The sequence below is a fragment of the Scyliorhinus torazame genome, chromosome 11, assembly GCF_047496885.1.
Source record: "Scyliorhinus torazame isolate Kashiwa2021f chromosome 11, sScyTor2.1, whole genome shotgun sequence".
Lineage (NCBI taxonomy): Eukaryota > Metazoa > Chordata > Chondrichthyes > Carcharhiniformes > Scyliorhinidae > Scyliorhinus > Scyliorhinus torazame.
The window spans coordinates 200719246-200740374 of NC_092717.1; the positions used below are offsets into that span (position 1 = coordinate 200719246).

The 21129-nt window shown below is 46.4% G+C and overlaps 1 protein-coding gene across 4 annotated transcripts in view; it reads right to left on the minus strand.

The window, feature by feature from the left end:
* zfat (zinc finger and AT hook domain containing) overlaps positions 1-21129 on the minus strand; it is a 187173-nt gene that overhangs the window by 163830 nt on the left and 2214 nt on the right. For 2 of the 4 annotated variants that reach the window (XM_072468251.1, XM_072468252.1), the window contains exons 2-3: positions 8552-8722; positions 186-446 (exon numbers count right to left, since the gene is read on the minus strand). In XM_072468251.1, coding sequence (XP_072324352.1) covers positions 186-446; positions 8552-8722 — 432 coding nt within the window. Of the gene's footprint in view, positions 1-185; positions 447-8551; positions 8889-21129 lie in introns of those variants that run through there. The other 2 variants (XM_072468250.1, XM_072468249.1) reach the window with 1 other exon arrangement.

Sequence of the window (21129 nt, forward strand, 5' to 3'; positions counted from 1 at the left end):
ATTGGCATCATTCTGCACCACATTCAAGACGTCTAGACAATTGAGATAACTGATCCCTATACACTCCACACTCTATACATAAACAAAACATACAAAATCAAATAACCAACAGAAAAATAAAACTGCACCCAATCTTTAAAAGTACATTAAACCCAGTTTGATATTTGGTGATAAATAAGTATTACCATCTTCTTCTTCTTCTTCCCCATTGTCTTTCAATAGAACAAAACAGCGATGTTTCTGCAGTTGTCTCCTGTTTGAGAATTTTCGGCTGCACTTTCTGCAGTCCAAGCTGTCCAACTCCTCTAATTCCTCCTCTTTTTGGTCAAGTTTATTTCCTGCACTCAGATTGCAACTGCCAGCATCTCCAGATTCTTCTGCTTCAGCATAGAATTTTTTCTTTGAACCTTTGGGTCTTCCCCTCTTCCTCTTCACAGCTACTGTTGCTAAATTAAAATAGAGTTACAAAAAAAAACAATCAGAATTGTTCATATTTTCGTAGATTGTGATCGACATTTCTATACTGTAGTGAACAAGGATGAGATACCAGAGGTACGCATTTAAACTTAGAAGTCCCCGTTCCAACCCAAGGTGAAAATTGGGACGGCAGTGGCCAACTTGAGGTGTGGAAGCATTTGGCCTCCTAATGCCTCATTTACATACAAAGTGCTTATATTTAATCATTCCCAAAATTTATGCCTACTGAACCTTACTGCTTTACAATTTTCATACACTAGTACAAATCTGAAGGAGGCTATTCTGTCCATTAAGCCTAAAGGGAAATTATAAAGGAAAATGATTTTGGAGCACAAGCACCAGACATTGTTGATATGACATGTTTTCAGTTTTAATTTAATCACTACAAATATGAAGACACCATAATTCTCCAAAATAAGGCTCCCTCCTCTCTTTCAACTAAGTTTTTACCTTCTTAATGCTTGTAAAAGCCCTTCAGTTTTCTTCTACTTGCTAGATGTTTATCCACTTTCCCCTTTAGCTCCAAGAACCACAGAAACGCTACGGTGCAAAAAGAAGCCATTCAGCTCACCAGGTCTGCAATGGTCACTCCTCTTCCATTCAAGTTATGGGCGGGTTGTCGTATGAGAAAAGGTTGGGCAGACTATGCTTGCATCCACTGAAGTTTAGAAAATAAGAGGTGACTTGATTTAAGCCTTTAAGATCGTGAGGGTTCTTGACAAGAGTGAATGTGAAGAGGCTGCTCCCTCTTGTGGGAGAATGTTTTTTGTTTCATTGTTGCTAGGCCAACATTTATTGCCCGTCCATAATTGCCCTTGCGAAGGTGGTGGTGAGCTGCCCTCTTGAACCTCTGCAGACCCTGTGGTGTACCCACGATGCTTTTAAAGAGGGAGTTACAGGGTTTTGATTCGCGACAGTGAAGGAACTACAATATATTTCTTAGTCAGGATGGTGAGGACTTTGAGGGGATCTTCAAAGGTGATGGTGTTTGTCTGCTGCCCTTGTCCTTCTAGATGATAGTGGTTGTGAGTTTGGAAAGTGCCAAGAAACCATTGTGTGTTCTTGCAGCGCATCTTGTAGATCGTACACACTGCTGCCACGGTTTGTCGGTGATGGAGGAAGTGAAAAAATAAATTAAAATGTTTTTTTATTTTTTATAATCGCTTATTGTCACAAGTTGGCTTCAATGAAGTTACTGTGAAAAGCCCCTAGTCACCACATTCCGGCGCCTGTTCGGGGAGGCTGGTAAGAGAATTGAACCGTGCTGCTGGCCTGCCTTGGTCTGCTTTAAAAGCCAGCGATTTAGCCCAGTGAGCTAAACCAGCCCCTATGAGCTGCATTGTCCTGGAGGTGTTGAGCTGAAGCTGAACTCATGTTTGAACCAAGGCTTTGATGAGGCCAGGAGCTGTGTGACCCTGGTGGATGCTGCACTCATCAAGGCAAGTAGAGAGTATTCCATCGTAATCCTGACTTGTGCGTTGTACATGGTGGACAGGTTTGGGAGTCAAGCCGCGAGTTCCTCACCACAGGATTCCTAGCCTCTGATCTGTTCTTGTAGCCACGGTATTTACTTTGTTAGTCCAGTTAGGTTTGTGGTCAATGTTGATCGTGGGGAATTCAGTGATGGTAATGCCATTGAAAGTCGGAGACAATTAGATTCTCTCTTATTAGAGATGGGTCATTGCATGAACATTTGTGCAGCACAAATGGTACTTGCCACGTGTCAGCCCAAGTCGTCACGTTGCCCAGGTTATGCTGCATTTGGACATGGACTGCTTCTGTATCTGAGGAATCATAATCGGTGCTGAATATTCTACAATCATCAGCAAATATTCCCACTTCTGACCTTGTGATGGGAGGAAGGTCATTGATGAAACAGCTGACACTACCCTAAGGAACTCCTGCAGTGATGTCCAGGAACTGTGATAATTTTTCTCCAGTCACCACAACCATCTTCCTTTGTACCAGGTATGACTCTAACCAACGGAGGGGTTTCCACCCGATTCTCACTGTATGGCGCCTTGATGCTGCATTTGGTCTAATGCTGCCTTGATGTCAAGGGCAGTCACTCTCACCTCACTTCTGGAGTTCAGCTCTTTCTTCCACATTTGAACCAAGGCTTTGGTGGGGTCAGGAGCTGTGGGACCTTGGTAGAACTCAAATTGAGCATCAACTAGCAGGTTATTGCTAAACAAGTTCCGCTTATTAGCACTGTTGATGATCCCTTGCATCACTTTACTGATTGATAGTAGACTGATGAGGCAGTAACTGGCAGTGTTCAATTTGTCATGTTTTCTTCTGTACAGGACATACCTGGACAATTTTCCACATTGCTGGGTAAATGCCAGTGCTGTAGCTGTACTAGAACAGCTTGGCTAGGGGCCCAGCAAGTTCTGATGCACAGTACTATTGCTGGAATAATGTTAGAGCCCTTGGCCTTTGTATCCAGTGCCTTCAGCTGTTTCTTGATATCACAGACTAGCTGAGACTGCCATCTATGATGCTGGGATCCCTGGAGGAGGATGAGATGGATCAACCACTTGCTACTTCTGACTTCTTCAAGATGGATGTGAATGCTTCAGCCTGGTCTTTTACACTGATGTACTGGGTACCTCCATCATCGAGAACAGAATTATTTGCGGCCCCTCCTCCTCCAGTTAACTATTTAGTTGTCCACCACCATTCACGGCTAGATGCGACTGAACTGCACAGTATTGATCTAATCCATTGGTTATGGAATCGCTCACCTCTATTACTTGCTGCTTATGCCATTAGGCACGAAAGTAGTCCTGTGTTGAAGCTTCAACTGACTGACACCTGATTTTTAGGTACGCTTGGTGTTGCTCCTGGCATATCCTCTTGTACTCTTCATGGAATAGGTGGATAATAGACGGACAAAAACCCTTCAACAAGGTGGAAATATGCGTGCTGTCCTGCTTGCCCTAGGGCGGCATGGAAGCACAGTGTTTAGCACTGTTGCTTCACAGCGCCAGGGCACAGGTTTAATTCCCAGCTTGGGTCATTGCCTGTGCGGAGTCTGCATGTTCTCCCCGTGGCTGCGTGGGTTTCCTCCGGGTGCTCCGGTTTCCTCCCACAAGCCCTGAAAGACGTACTGTGAGGTAATTTGGACATTCTGAATTCTCCCTCGGTGTACTTGTACAGGTGTCGGAATGTGGCGACTAGGCAATTTTCACAGTAACTTCATTGCAGTGTTAATGTAAGCCTACTTGTGACAATTCAAGATTATTAATTATTGATGTTTCATGTGAATTTGTCATCCAATCGTGGGATGTGATTAATGCACAAATTGTCATCAGATGGTTCAAAAATGCAAAATAGGAACATGGGAAATAGGATCAGGAATAGGCCACTTAGACCCATGAGTCTGCTCTGCCATTCAAGGGATAAAGGCTGATCCTCTACCTCATTGTCATTTTCCAGCACTATTCCATATCCCTTAATAGCTTTAATATCTAAAAATGTCAGTCTTGAATATACTGGATGACAGAGTCTCCACAGCCTTCTGGGGTAGAGAATTCCATGAATCACTACCCTCCAAGGGAAGAAATTCCTCATCTTAATCCTAAATTCTGAGACTTTGTCCCCTGGTTCTAGATCTGGCGTGGCGGGACGGAGAAACCCACCCCATATTCTTTATATTGTTTCCAGCATTTTTCCTACTGATCAGGTCTGTAGGACCCTGTTTTCTCTTTCCCTCCTATCTTAAGTAGTGGGGTTACAATTCTACCTCCCAAACTGCAGGATTCCAGAATCTATAGAACTTTGGAAGATGACCACCAACGTGTACACCATCTGTACAGCCACCTCTTTCAAAACTCTGGGATGTAGAGCATCAGGTCTGGGGGATTTATCAACGTTTGGTCCCATTAATTTCTCAGTGCTACGTTTTTTAAAATTAATTCTAATTTCTTTCAATTTCTCATTCGTGTGAGACCAATAGTCCGGTATCATTCCTGGAAGGTATGGAAGACAGACACAAATCATTTGTTTAATTTCTCTGCCATTTCCTCATTCCCCATTATAACGTCTCTTATCTCCACTTGTAGCGGGCCCACATTTGTCTTCACTAATCTTTTCCTTTTTATACAGCGAGCATTTCTTTAGACTGTAGGTGGAAGCCAGAGCACCCGGAAGAAACCTAACGCAGACACGGGGAAAAAAGTGCAAACTCCAGTCATTCAAAGCTAGAATCAAACACAGGTCCCTGGCACTGTAAGGCAAGTGCTAACCATTGTCAAGCATGATTTAGTGAATCCATACTGACTTGGACCGATCCTGTCCCCGTTTTCCAAATGCTCTCTTATTTCATCCTAAATAATAGACACCAGTATTTTCCCCACCACCGGTTTATAATTCCCCGTTTACTCTCTCCCTCCTTTTTTAAAAAGTGGAGTTACATTAGCTACCCTCCAATTCTTGGGACTCCTCCAGAGTCTATAGAATGCTGTAAAATGGTCACCAATGTGTCCACTATTTCTAGGGCCACTTCCCTAAGTACTCTAGGATGCAAAGCATCAGGCCCTGGGTACTTATCCGGTTTTAAACCCAACAATTTCCCCAATACAATTTCCTGACTAATAACCTGACTAATAAGGATTTCCTTCAGTTCCTCCTTCATGCTAGACACTCTGTCCCCTAGTTATTGTGTCTTCTTTAGTGAAGACAGATCCAAAGTATTTGTTCAACTGGTCTGCCATCTCTTTGTGGCCCATTATGAATTCACCTGATTAGAACTGTAAGGGACCTACATTTGCCTTCACCAGTCTTATATCTATAGAAGCTTTTGCAGTCAATTTTTATGTTTCCTGCAGGCTTACACTCATATTCTATTTTTCCCTTCCAAATTAAACCCTTTGACCTCCTCTGCTGAATTTTGAATTTGTCCTAGCTTGCTGTTTTTTCTAGCTAATTTATATGCCTCCTCTTTGGCTTCAACACTATCCCTGATTTCCTTTGTTAGCCATGGTTGTGCCACCTTCCCCATCTTACTCTTGAGCCAGAAAGGGATGTACAATTGTTGAAGCTCATCCATGTGTTGTTTAAATGTCTGCCATTGCCTATCCACCATCAACCCCACAAGTATCCTTTGCCAGCTTATCCTAGCCAATGCACGTCTCATACAATCAAAGTTAGCTTTCTTTAAGTTCAGGACCTAGTCTCTTAATTGTGTCACTCTCCATCTTAATTAAGAATTCTACCATATTATGATCACTCTTCCCTACAGGATCTCGCACCACAGCATTGCTAATTAATCCTCTCTCATTGCACAATACCCAGTCAAGGATGGCCTGCTCTCGAGTTGGTTCCTCCCTTTTACATTCCAGGAAATCCTCCTCCATCGCATTGCCAGTTTGATTAGCCCAATCAATATGCAGATTGAAGTCACCCATAATAACTGCTGTACCCTTACTGCACATGTCTAATTTCCTGTTTGGTGCTATTCCCAACCTCACTAGTGTTTGGTGGTTTGTACACAACTCCCACTAACTTGTTTTGCCTATTGGTGTTCTGCAGCTCCACCCACACAGATTCCACACCACCCAGGCTAATCTCCTTCCTTACTATTGCAAATTTTGTGGCAGAGTGGGCAGGAAGTCACCTGCCCTGCCATTACCGCATGGGGGTCAACGGTCCTGGTGCCATATTGAAAAGGACACCCTGCACACATTCACTCATTGCAGACCATGAGCTCGGCATTACTCTGCCAGCATCCTTACAGCTGCAACTCGTACCAGAAAAGCTCGCAGATGTGAGCAACCACATACAGGAACATACACACAAGGGAGTTTTCTAGCATCGTGTTTTGCTCATTTCTAGACAAGCACTGATTATATACATTAAGGTTGGCATAGCAGTGTCCATGTTTGCCAGCCTCTTTGGCCTCATAACCCTGCTGCCTCTTTTGCTGCTCAGGATCTTGCTCTTCTAGGCACTGCGCTAACCAGTGATGGGTTCCTAAATCTCGTCATCTGCAGAGATATTGAGACAGGGTTGTCTGCAGCCTGCATCAATCATGGACACATCAGTGGATGTGCAAACAAACTGAGATGATACATTTAGTGTGCATGTCCATTACAGGTTTCCGTCCATCTCTAAAAGCAGGCAAGACTAAAACCCTTCCGTCTAGAGATGGCATCTCTGCCCCACCACCCCTTGTAAAGGGCAACCAAAGGGTAACCTGGGAAACCAGAGACGGATGTATTTAAGGTCCTGTATCCTTCACTCTCTCTCCACCCCCACAACCCATTCCTCTTGCCCATCCATACCAACTTGCATCAATCCATCAGGGATCATCATGACTTAGAACAAGGACAAGTCAAGGTGTCAGAAGGAGCACACAAATCTTCAGAAAACCCAATAAACATTATCCTTTGTGCGCCACCTCCTCTCCTGTGACACCTTGGCATGTTCCTGACTCAGAACCCAACAAACCGAGCGGAAGCAAGTCAAAGGAAGAATACACTACACATTGAAATTCAAGCTACTTGAGAATTTTATTTTGCTGTACAATGATGTGGTACAGTAAAAATTTTAAGCGATGAGGGAGATTGTCTTCCAGGCCAGTGGATGTCTACAATAACAGTCACTTCTGTTTCTCGTTCATATTTCTTGTCTGGGCCTTGTTACTATTTGACATCTTATTAACAGCCACATTTCTTTTTGGCGACCTTGCGACGTTTACATTTTGGGCGTTTCCGTGCTTTTTTACACTTTGGACGTTTTCGTGCTTTCCGTTTCTTGCAACCCATCGCTGTGTCTGAGCTTGATCCAAGGTTTGAACTTGTCTTGTGGTGCACCTCATATTTATATGGTTTACAAAACAAGCTAGCTGTTCATCACAATGTCAACACCATTGTGATGTCAGTTCAGCTCATTTGCATAGCAAGTTTTTGAGACCAAATATGGTCTGTTTTGAGGGATATTTGCACTGATTATGATGTCAGTGTGAGGCTGCTGCCTTATTAGGCAATAACATTCATCATTAGCACCCTCTGCATCTACTAATTTGTGAAATTTCTTAGGTAAAGAAAAAGTCAGTAAAAAAAGAGGAGGCAACCACATAGGCATGCTACTACACTGGTAAAGCCCCAGATAAGTTTACAGAAATTTGAAATTGCAATCAGCACATTAATTGCATTTATCTTATTTTCCTTCATAACATAAATGCAACAACCCAATTTACCCATTAAAAGTTTCAAATTCCCGGAATGGTCAAATAAAAATGGTAGATGGGATGGGGTTTTAATTGAGATTAGTCTTGGTCTGAAATGCATCTCCGCTTAACAGCAGATACAAGCTAAAAACCTTCAGCTCACTTGGTTTAAATGAAAATTCCAAGAGGGTGATTTTAAATCTACATCCACAGAGGCATCTGTTTTTCAAGTGAATGGCAAAATTGACCCAAATTATTAGGCTGAAGTTAATCATAATTGATATTTTGATCATCACGCGGAGTTCCAAATACACATTTATCCAATTCTTCTTCCTCCTCCCCCCCACTCCCCGGCAGAAAATTCCCCGTTTTGGAAAATTGCAATTAGCATTGAATGGTACTGTTTGTCCTGCAGCCCTCCCCAACCATTAGATCCAATGCAATTTCTTGGAAATAAAGATTGCACATAATATCATAAAAGGTTGAGCAACTTGTCCAATTAAAATAAGGCTGATCAAGTAGGTCAGCTCACTACAAAGGATTCAAACTTTAGTTCTTGCATTGACACAACACTAAACATTTGAAGAATTTTCAAAAGGCAAATATGCCAGAAGGGTTTTCTACAGAACAGTATTTATTCTATGAAGGTTTAGTGTTTTGTCATCCTTTGGTTAAAAAGCATGCCAGATGCATCTCGTGGCAGATTCTCAATATTAATTCTTACTCTACTTATGTTCCTTAATCCAGCGATGGACTCCTAATGGGCTTTGTAGATGAATCAAACTGGCTCTAGATCTAGCACTGCTACAATTCGCTGCGTTAACACAAAGGAAGAAAAATGATTATTCAGGAATAGATCAAGAGTGAGTGCAGTGAGTCAGGATTATTTTAGACTCCTACCTTCTTCATTTCTCTCAGTCTTTTCAGGTCCGGGAAGAGGCCGTAATGGGACAACCAGTTCATCTGGAGCCAGGCCTTCCTCTGCATGCTTTTCAGAGGCATGAGTTAGTAGCTCATTTCGGCGTGGGGAATACAGGTTACAGAGTTTGCACATGAAGATGGAAACCAGCTCTGGACAATCGGGTATACAAAAGAAAAAGTTAGTTACAGAAGAAATGCTCAGCAATAATAAAATCATATGTTCTCTGGAAATTCTGGCTGAATAACTATCAGTTTAAAAATTGCAGGATGTCCTGGTAGTATGGTGGCATAGTGGTTAGCACTGCTGCCTCACAGCACCAGAGACCTGGGTTTGATTCCAGCATCTGATGACTATCTGTGTGGAGTTTGCACATTCTCCCGTGTCTGTGTGGGTTTCCCCAAGGTGCTCTGGTTTCTTCAGTCTAGAAATGTGCGGGTTAGGTGGATTGGCCATAATAAAATTGCCCCTTAGTGTCCAAAGATGTGCAGGTTGGGAGGGGTTTGGGGGTGAGGGTGAGGGGGGGGGGGGGGGGGGGGGTGAGGTGCTCTTTTGGAGGGTCGGTGAGACTCAAATGGGCCAAATGGCCTCCTGTAGGGAGATTTGAAAAACAAAATCCCCTAATTTGAAGTTTTCCGTTCATGTGCCACTTCTGGGATCTACATGGCTCACCACGCCTCGCGACATCTTACACGATCTTGCGAGATATCGCAATGCGAATCTCACCCATTGTGACAAATCTGCACATTAGAGTCAGACAGCTAGTCTCACTCCAAAATGTGTTCCCAAGGTCTAACCAAGACGTGGGATATAACTCGCTTGCCTTGGAGATCTTGGGCGAGTGCCATTCAATACTGGTCTCCACAAATGGGGGACCAGATATAATGGCACTCATGGCGATCTCCCAGAGGATTTGAGGCCCAAAGTGCATGCCCTCTGAGCAGGGTGGCACCCTGGTAATGCTGGGTGCCAGGTTGGTACTGCCAGGGTGCGCTGTGTGGGGCTGCAGGGGCCCTAATGACCTCCTTATAGTGAGTTTGGGGGCCGCATCAGGTGCTCGAGTGATCGGGATGCTGTCCCGATCGCTCGCTGCAGAGGGGTTCTGGTGAGTGGAGCTCCTCAGTGCAGAAAACAGGGCAAAGTGCGGCCTCGTCGGGGAGCTCCCTGCTGAGACCCCCGATGCACCGGGACGGACGATAGATAGCGGGGTGTTGCTGGGTTCTCCAAACGGTGGGAAATACTTGGCTAATAACACGCGCTGCAGGACTCTGTCCCCATTCGGGCAAATCACGTCCTTACTGTGGCTCCCAGTCAAGCAATACCTCAGTTTTAATATTCATAATTTTCAAATTCCTCCATTGCTGTACACTCCCATCTCTGTAACCTCCTCCTGCCCTTTAACTCCATAGCCTCGCATTCCATCTCCGTAACCTCCTCCTGCCCTATTCCTCCATAGCCTCGGCCCTACCTGCATCAATCACCTTCGTCACTTCCTCCAAAAACTTGGTCAAGTTAGCGAGACACGACCTCCCCTTCAGAAACCCATGCTGCCTCTCGCTAATACGTCCACTTGCTTCCAAATGGGAGCAAATCCTGTCTCAAAGAATCCTATCCAATAATTTTCCTACCACTGATTCAAGGCTCACCGCTGTAATTTCCTGTATTATCCTTGCTACCCCTCTTAAACAAAGGAGCCGGTGCCACGTGATAGCGAGGCTAGGAATAGGGAGAGAGTGCAGTTGAACACGTGGCTGCAGGAATGGTGTAGGAGGGAGGGCTTCAGGTATTTGGATAATTGGAGCGCATTCTGGGGAAGGTGGGACCTGTACAAGCAGGACGGGTTGCACCTGAACCAGAGGGGCACCAATATCCTGGGAGGGAGGTTTGCTAGTACTCTTCGGGAGGGTTTAAACTAATTTGGCAGGGGAATGGGAACCGGATTTGTAGTCCAGCAACTAAGGTAGCCGATATTCAGGACGCCAAAGCTTGTAATGAGGCAGTGGGGAAGGGAACACTGACAAAGGAGAGTATTTGCAGGCACGGAGATGGGTTGAAGTGTGTATACTTCAACGCAAGAAGCATCAGGAATAAGGTGGGTGAACTTAAGGCATGGATCGGTACTTGGGACTACGATGTGGTGGCCATCACGGAAACTTGGATAGAAGAGGGGCAGAAATGGTTGTTGGAGGTCCCTGGTTATAGATGTTTCAATAAGATTAGGGAGGGTGGTAAAAGAGGTGGGGGGGTGGCATTATTAATTAGAGATAGTATAACAGCTGCAGAAAGGCAGTTTGAGGAGTATCACCCTATTGAGGTAGTATGGGTTGAAGTCAGAAATAGGAAAGGAGCAGTCACCTTGTTAGGAGTTTTCTATAGGCCCCCCAATAGTAGCAGAGATGTGGAGGAACAGATTGGGAAACAGATTTTGGAAAGGTGCAGAAGTCATAGGGTAGTAGTCATGGGCGACTTTAACTTCCCAAATATTGAGTGGAAACTCTTTAGATCAAATAGTTTGGATGGGGTGGTGTTTGTGCAGTGTGTCCAGGAAGCTTTTCTAACACAGTATGTAGATTGTCCAACCAGAGGAGGGGCAATATTGGATTTAGTACTGGGTAATGAACCAGGGCAAGTGATAGATTTGTTAGTGGGGGAGCATTTTGGAGATAGTGACCACAATTCTGTGACTTTCACTTTAGTAATGGAGAGGGATAGGTACGTGCAACAGGGCAAGGTTTACAATTGGGGGAAGGGTAAATACGATGTTGTCAGACAAGAATTGAAGTGCATAAGTTGGGAACATAGGCTGGCAGGGAAGGACACAAGTGAAATGTGGAACTTGTTCAAGGAACAGGTGCTACGTGTCCTTGATATGTATGTCCCTGTCAGGCAGGGAAGAGATGGTCGAGTGAGGGAACCATGGTTGACAAGAGAGGTTGAATGTCTTGTTAAGAGGAAAAAGGTGACTTATGTAAGGCTGAGGAAACAAGGTTCAGACAGGGCATTGGAGGGATACAAGATAGCCAGGACGGAACTGAAGAAAGGGATTAGGAGAGCTAAGAGAGGGCATGAACAATCTTTGGCGGGTAGGATCAAGGAAAACCCCAAGGCCTTTTACACATATGTGAGAAATATGAGAATGACTAGAGCGAGGGTAGGTCCGATCAAGGACGGTAGCGGGAGATTGTGTATTGAGTCTGAAGAGATAGGAGAGGTCTTGAATGAGTACTTTTCTTCTGTATTTACAAATGAGAGGGGCGATATTGTTGGAGAGGACAGTGTGAAACAGATTGGTAAGCTCGAGGAAATACTTGTTAGGAAGGAAGATGTGTTGGGCATTTTGAAAAACTTGAGGATAGACAAGTCCCCCGGGCCTGACGGGATATATCCAAGGATTCTATGGGAAGCAAGAGATGAAATTGCAGAGCCGTTGGCAATTATCTTTTCGTCCTCACTGTCAACAGGGGTGGTACCAGGGGATTGGAGAGTGGCGAATGTCGTGCCCCTGTTCAAAAAAGGAACGAGGGACAACCCTGGGAATTACAGGCCAGTTAGTCTTACTTCGGTGGTAGGCAAAGTAATGGAAAGGGTACTGAAGGATAGGATTTCTGAGCATCTGGAAAGACACTGCTTGATTAGGGATAGTCAGCACGGATTTGTGAGGGGTAGGTCTTGCCTTACAAATCTTATTGAATTCTTTGAGGAGGTGACCAAGCATGTGGATGAAGGTAAAGCAGTGGATGTAGTGTACATGGATTTTAGTAAGGCATTTGATAAAGTTCCCCATGGTAGGCTTCTGCACAAAGTAAGGAGGCATGGGATAGTGGGAAATTTGGCCAGTTGGATAACGAACTGGCTAACCGATAGAAGTCAGAGAGTGGTGGTGGATGGCAAATATTCAGCCTGGATCCCAGTTACCAGTGGTGTACCGCAGGGATCAGTTCTGGGTCCTCTGCTGTTTGTGATTTTCATTAATGACTTGGATGAGGGAGTTGAAGGGTGGGTCAGTAAATTTGCAGACGATACGAAGATTGGTGGAGTTGTGGATAGTAAGGAGGGCTGTTGTCGGCTGCAAAGAGACATAGATAGGATGCAGAGCTGGGCTGAGAAGTGGCAGATGGAGTTTAACCCTGAAAAGTGTGAGGTTGTCCATTTTGGAAGGACAAATATGAATGCGGAATACAGGGTTAACGGTAGAGTTCTTGGCATTGTGGAGGAGCAGAGAGACCTTGGGGTCTATGTTCATACATCTTTGAAAGTTGCCACTCAAGTGGATAGAGCTGTGAAGAAGGCCTATGGTGTGCTCGCGTTCATTAACAGAGGGATTGAATTTAAGAGCCATGAGGTAATGATGCAGCTGTACAAAACCTTGGTAAGGCCACATTTGGAGTACTGTGTACAGTTCTGGTCGCCTCATTTTAGGAAGGATGTGGAAGCTCTGGAAAAGGTGCAAAGAAGATTTACCAGGATGTTGCCTGGAATGGAGAGTAGGTCTTACGAGGAAAGGTTGAGGGTGCTAGGCCTTTTCTCATTAGAGCGGAGAAGGATGAGGGGCGACTTGATAGAGGTTTATAAGATGATCAGGGGAATAGATAGAGTAGACAGTCAGAGACTTTTTCCCCAGGTGGAACACACCATTACAAGGGGACATAAATTTAAGGTGAAAGGTGGAAGATATAGGAGGGATATCAGAGGTAGGTTCTTTACCCAGAGAGTAGTGGGGGCATGGAATGCACTGCCTGTGGAAGTAGTTGAGTCGGAAACATTAGGGACCTTCAAGCAGCTGTTGGATAGGTACATGGATTACGGGAAAATGATATAGTGTAGATTTATTTGTTCTTAAGGGCAGCACGGTAGCATTGTGGATAGCACAATTGCTTCACAGATCCATGGTCCCAGGTTCGATTCCAGCTTGGGTCATTGTCTGTGCGGAGTCTGCACGTCCTCCCAGTGTCTGCGTGGGTTTCCTCCGGGTGCTCCGGTTTCCTCCCACAGTCCAAAGATGTGCGGGTTAGGTGAATTGGCCAATGATAAATTGCCCTTAATGTCCAAATTGCCCTTGGTGTTGGGTGGAGGTGTTGTTGAGTTTGGGTAGGGTGCTCTTTCCAAGAGCTGGTGCAGATTCAAGGGGCCGAATGGCCTCCTTCTGCACTGTAAATTCAATGATAATCTATGATTAATCTAGGACAAAGGTTCGGCACAACATCGTGGGCCGAAGGGCCTGTTCTGTGCTGTATTTTCTATGTTCTATGTTCTATGTTCTATGAGCAAGATTAGCTATTCTCCAGTCCTCTGGGACCTCACCTGTATCCAGTGAGGATACAAAGATTCCTGCCAAGGATTTCCTCCCTTGCTTCCCTCAGTATGCTGGAGTAGATGCCATCAGTACCTTAATGTTTCTCAAGATGCCCAACACCACCTCCTTTTTGATCTCAATGTGACCCAGATTATCTACACATCCTTCTCCAGGCTCATCATCCACCAAATCCTTCTCTTTGGTGAATACTGATGCAAAGTACTCATTTAGTACCTTGCCCATTTCCTCTGGCTCCACAAATATTCCAACCCCCCCCCCCCCCCCCCCCCCCGCCAATGTCCTTGAGTGGGCCAGCCCTATCCCTGACTGCCCTCTTGCTCTTTATATACATATAAAAAGCCTTGGAATTTTCCTTAATCATGTTTGCTAACAAACTTTTCATGACCCTTTTTAGCCCTCCTGACTTTAACTTCCTTCCTACTTTCCTTATATTCCTCACGCGCTTCATCTGTTCTGTGCCTTCTAGCCCTTACAAATGCTTCCTTTTGACTAGACTCGCAATATGCCTCGTTATCCAAGGTACCCGAAATTATGCCATATTTATTCTTCTTCCTCACAGGAACATGCCGGTCCAGAATTCCTATCAACTGACATTTGAAAGCCTCCCACATGCCAGATGTTGATTTATTCAGCAAGCCTTTGACAAAGCAGACTGGTACAGAAGGTGAAGTCACATGGGATCAGAGGTGAACTGGTATGATGGATACAGAACTGGCTCGGTCTTTATTCCCCCATTACCAACATCATGGGGGGGTTGGGTACCACTGACCAGAAACTGAACTGGACCAGCCATATCGTACAGTGGCTACAAGAGCAGGTCAGGGGCTGGGAACTCTTGAGGCCAGTAACGCATCTTCCAACTCTGCAAAGCCTGCCCAACATCTACAAGGCACAAGTCAGAAGTATGATGGGAGACTCACTTGCCAGGAAAGGTGCAGTTCCAAAAGCACTTAAGAAATTCAAAACCATCACCGACATAGCAGCTGTCCGCCCCAATAATTACACCCTCCACACCGGTTAGTGGCAGCAGTGTTAACCATTGACAAGGTTCCTTTAACAGCACCTTCTAGACCAGTAACATCTACAAGGGCAACAGATGCACGAGTACACCAATAACTACAAGTTCCCCTCCAAGTTACACTATATCCTGATTTGAGACAATATAATCCCCCTGCACTGTCACTGGGTCAAAATACACACATGAAAAGAATTTAAAAAGGAAGAAACATTCCCCCGAACCCCTGAAAGCATTGGGATATTTGGCAATGCTAGAGATGCAATTTAAATGCACTGTACTGTGTTTTGGTCACCAGAAATTACATTTAGCTAGGAGGAGAGGTTGAATAAACTCGGATTGTTTTTGTTGAAAAGGAGGCTGAGGGGAGACCTGATTGAGGTCTACAAAATTACAAGAGGTATTGAAAGGTGAATAGACTGAAGCATTTTCCCATACTGGACTCAATTATAAGGGGGGGCACAGGTTCAAGGTGAGAAGGGGAAAATTTAGGGAAGATGTGCGGGGAAGGTTTTTAGGCAAAGGCTGTGGGGGCTTGTAACTCGTAGCCAGTGGAGATGGTGGAGGAGGCGCGATAGCAACATTTAAGATGTATCTTGATAGACAGGATGTACAGGCGGGGAATGGAGAATTACAGATCATTTGGGCACCAAATAGTAGGCCTAAATAAGGAATCTGGATCAGTGCAGGCTTAGTGGGGCAAAAGGTCCTGCTCCTGTGCTGTATTGGTTTTTGTATTCACTTCATTTATTTATTCCCAACACTCAGTGTTGCTCCTCTCCTGCAGGTGTATATTTATTCCTGACGCTCTCTTTCTTTCCCTCAGTGCTGCCATCTCCTGCAGATGGATATTTATTCCTGTCGCTCTCTCTTTCTTAGTACTGCCCTTCTCCTGCAGATGGATATTTATTTCTGATGCTCTCTCTCTCTGTGCTTCTCCGCTCCTGCAGATGGATGGTTATTCCTGACGCTCTCTCTCGGAGCTGCTCCTCTCCTGCAGATGGACATTTATTACTGACGCTCTCTCTTGTGCTGCCCTCTCCTGCAGATGGATATTTAGTTCTGATGCTCTCTCTCCCTCTGGGCTGCTCCTCTCCTGCAGATAGATATTTATTCCTGATGCTCTCTCTCTGTGCTGCCATCTCATGCAGATGGACATTTATTCCGGACGCTCTCTCTTTCTCAGTGCTGTCCACTTCTGCAGATGGATATTTATTCCTGACGCTCTCTGTGTTGCGCCTCTCCTGCAGATGGGCATTTATTCCTGACGCTCTCTCTGTGCTGCCCTCTCCTGCAGATGGACATTTATTCCGAATTCTCTCTCAGTGCTGCCCTCTCCTGCAGATGGATACACCTGTGTTGCCCCTCTTCTGCAGGGGGATATTTATTCCTGACGCTCTCTGTGTTGCTCCTCTCCTGCAGATAGATATTTATTCCTCACGCTCTCTCTCTGTGCTGCTCCTCTCCTGCAGATGGATATTTATTCCTGATGCTCTCTCTGTGCTGCCCTCTCCTGCAGATGGATATTTATTCCTGATGCTCTCTCTGTGTTGTCCTCTCCTGCAGATGGACATTTATTCCTGACACTCTCTCTCTCTCTGCTGCTCCTCTCCTGCAGATGGACATTGTTTCCTGACGCTCTCTCTCTCGGTGCTGCTCCATTCCTGCAGATGGATATTTATTCCTGACGCTGTGCTGCCCTCTCCTGCAGATGGATATTTATTCCTTATTCCCTCTCTATGTGCTACCCTCCTGGATCTATTCCTGGATTCTCTCTCTCTGTGGATATTCATTCCTGATGATCTCTCGGAGTGCTGCCCTCTTCTGCAGATGGATATTTACTTATTCCTGATTCTCCCACTCTTAGTCTCATAGAATTTACAGTGCAAAAGGAGGCCATTCAGCCCATCGAGTCTGCATCGGCCCACGGAAAGAGCACCCTACCCTAGCCCACACCATCACTCTATCCCTGGAACCCCACCCAACCTTATTGGACACCAAGGGCAATTTAGCATGGCCAATCCACCTTACCTGCACATCTTTGGACTGTGGGAGGAAACCGGAGCACCCGGAGGAAACCCACACAGACACAGGGATAACGTGCAGACTCTGCAAAAACAGCGACCCAAGCCGGGAATTGAACCTGGGACCCTGGAACTGTGAAGCAACTGTGCTAACCACTATGCTACCGTGCTACCCCTCTCTCACACACACAGTTGCCCCTCTCCTGCAGATGGATATTTATTTATTCCTGATACACACCCTTCCCTCACACACACTGTAGCCCCTCTCCTGCAGATGGATATTTATTTATTCCTGATACACACCCTTCCCTCACACACACTGTAGCCCCTCTCCTGCAGATGGATATTTATTTATTCCTAATTCTCTCTCTCACACACACTGTTGTCCCCCTCCACAGATGGATTTTTATTACTGATATTCGCTCAGTTGCCCCTCCTGCAGATGGATATTTATTCCTGATGCTCTCTTTGTTGCCCCTCTCCTGCAGATGGATATTTATTCCTGACACTCTCTCTCTTGCAGACGGACATTTATTCCTGACGCTCTCTCTCTCTGTGCTGCTCCTCTTCTGCATGTCATAATATATACATCAGTATATGATGGTGCAGAGACACACACTGACCGACACACTGCAAGACCAATCAACACACAACACAGCAGCCATTCACCAGTTAGGGCACGGTCACTATAAAGACAGAGGGCACTAGTTTTCCCGCTCATTCAGGATGCAGCCTCTGAGACAGACAGAGCCCGCAGTCAGTAGCACAAACATCCACCATGTGCTAGCAGTATAGGCTGGTCAGGTTAGGCATAGGTCGTCAGTCAATCTATCAGTGTCGACCCACAGTGCAAGTATGTTTAACAGCTCTTAGTTAAATAAAATAGAGTTGTACTATTACAAGTGTTGGTAGCCTGTCTATGTTACTGCTAAGGTAAACACAGTCTCCACAGATCCAGAGTACCCAACACATCATGGTACCAGTATGTGATGTTAGAGTTTAATAGACCTACCTTCAAGTGATCTGTCTTCGACCAGCAATCAGCCATCCAGTAGGATGGACAGCGTCCGCCCATCCCCGCCGCTCCACATCACCGGCAACCTCGGTGTGAACTAGAAAATCTTTAAACAACGATTCCAGCTATACCTCGAATCTACAGACCTGGAAGCTGCTTCAGACGCCAGGAAGATTGCTCTCTTCCCTTCCACGGCCATGAACCACGCCATCTCACTGTCGCTGAAGGTGAAAACAAGTCCAAGTTCAAGACAGTCCTGCTCAAATTCGACAGTCACTGTGACATCGAGGTAAATGAAAGTTTTGAGCGCTATGACTTTCAACAGCGTCTTCAGGGTAAGGATGAACCTTTTCAATCTTTCCTCACCCACCTTTGCATCCTCGCGCAATCCTGCAATTACGGCTCCACCTCCGACGCGATGATCCATGACCACATCGTTTTTGGTGTGCAATCGGACCCCCTACGCCAGCAGCTCCTCAAGGTTAAACAGCTCACCCTTGCGATAGCCATCGAGACCTGCGTTCTGCATGAACATGCCACTAACCGATACTCTCACATTCAAGCGGCTGAAACAGCGCGGCAAGGTCCCCACGAGGCAGAGCGGGTGCAAGCCATTGAACAACTGCAGGGCCTAAGCCTGGATGAGAGCGGCCATTTCGCACGCTTTTCGCAGGCTCCCGCGCATGCGCGCACCGACCCAGGGAACGGCGAGGCCGAAGACCACACTGCGCAGGCGCGCATGCGCGGTGGCGTACCGAACGTTCTGACGTCACGATGTGCGGCAACTGTGGCTCCGCCCACTTAAAGCGGCAATGTCCTGCAAAATCCCGACGCTGTCTCCAATGTGACAAGCTTGGCCACTATGCAGGTCTGCTCAACCTACTACCTCGCGTCGCTCCAACCAGCCATGCAGGGATGTCCGAACCATCCAGTCACCGGTCACCGATTCCGACTTGATTCCGGACCTTGACACCGAGGACCCTAAAGCACAATTTTGGGTGGGCATCATCACCAAACATAAGATGCTCCAGAAGACAAAAGCCAAGTCTCTCCCAATATTCAGCATTGATCCGGACGACGAGTGGTGTGCCGATCCCGCATCCGATTCTGCCTGGACACCAGCACTTCAGCCAACCTCATTACGCGGTCTGACCTCGAAAGCCTCCATGTCAAGCCTACCATCCTGCCATCCGCCTGCCAGCTTCTGGACTGTAATGGTAATGCCATTGCTGCCAGTAGCTCTTGCCAGCTTGAAGTGTCGCACCGGTCATTAAAGGCTAACCTGCCATTCGAAATAGTGGGATCCACTAAAGCCTCCCTGCTTGGTGCTCAGGCGTGCAAACTTCTAAACCTTGTCCAAAGGGTTCACTCCCTGTCACTCAGGACGCTGACTTTCGGACACAGCTGAACGCCATCATCACCCGATACCACGGTGTATTCGAGGGCATGTGCACACTCCCATACGCTTATAAAATCTTGTTAAAAACAAATGCCACGCCTGTGGTGACACACCTCGCAGGGTACCAGCACCCCTCAAGGACCGCCTCAAGCATCAGCTGCAGGACCTCCAGGACAAGGGCGTAATTTCGAAAGTTACAGAACCGACTGACTGGGTCAGCTCTATGGTGTGCGTGAAAAAACCATCTGGCGAATTACGCATATGTATTGATCCCAAGGACCTCAACCGTAATATTATGAGAGAACACTATCCCATTCCAAAGCGCGAAGAACTCACCTGCGAGATGGCTCACGCCAAATTTTTCACCAAGCTAGACGCATCCAAGGAATTCTGGCAGATCCAACTCGATGCATCCAGTCGGAAGCTCTGCACCTTTAACACCCCATTTGGCCGTTATTGCTACAACCGGATGCCGTTTGGCATCATCTCTGCATCGGAAGTGTTCCACAGAATAATGGAGCAGATGATGGAAGGTATCAAAGGGCTTCGCGTATTTGTGGACGACATCATCATCTGGTCTACCACCCCGCAGGAGCACATTGATCACCTCCAACGCGTCTTCTGACGAATCCATGAGCATGGCCTCCGCCTCAACAGGGCCAAATGCTCCTTTGGTCAAACAGAATTTAAATTCCTCAGAGACCACATTTCAGTTTGGCGTGCAGCTGGATGCTGACAAGGTATCTGCCATTAAGGCCATGAAGACACCGGAGGACAAGAAGGCGGTCCTCCGCTTCCTGGGCATGGTCAATTTCCTGGGGAAATTCATCCCTAACCTCGCCTCCCACACCACGGCTCGCAGGAACCTGGTTAAGACGACCGAGTTCCAATGGCTCCCCACCCACGAACAAGAATGGCAGGAACTCAGGGCGAAGCTTACCAAGGCCCCGGTGTTGGCATTTTTCGATCCGGCCAAAGAGACAAATTCCTCCATGGATGCCAGTCAATCCGGCATTGGAGCAGTGCTCCTTCAACGTGATGACGCCTCCTCATGGGCTCCTGTCACATACGCGTCACGTGCAATGACGCCCACCGAACAGCGCTATGCGCAAATTGAAAAAGAGTACCTGGGCCTTACCAGAGTTGTCAAATTCCATGACTATGTGTATGGACTCCCAAAGTTCACAGTCGCGACAGACCACAGGCCACTTGTCAATATCATTCAAAAAGACCTTAACGACATGACGCCGCGCCTGCAGCGCATTCTCCTTAAACTCAGGCGGTACGACTTCAAACTCATCTACACCCCGGGTAAGGAGCTCATCGTCGCCGATGCACTCTCCCGATCTGTCACCACACCCTGCGACCCAGCGGGCTTAGTGTGCCAAATTGATGCTCAGGTGGCATTCGCCGCATCCAATCTGCCCGCCACGGACGAACGACTCATCCATATCCGTCATGAGACGGCCAACGATCCCCTGCTCCAACGTGTCATGCACCACCTGACAGATGGGTGGCTCAAGGGCCAATGCCCTCAATTCTATAACATTAAAGATGACTTGGCAGTGGTAGATGGAATTCTACTAAAGCTGGACAGGATCGTCAGTCCGCACAGCATGCGGAACCTCGTCCATGAGCAGCTCCATGAGGGCCACCTGGGAGTGGAGAAATGCCGCCGACGAGCCCCATGAGGTAGTGTACTGGCCTGGAATCAACGAGAACATTGCCAACGCCGTTCTTAACTGCCCAACATGCCAGCGTTTCCAGCCTGCTCAGCCAAGGGAGACCTTGC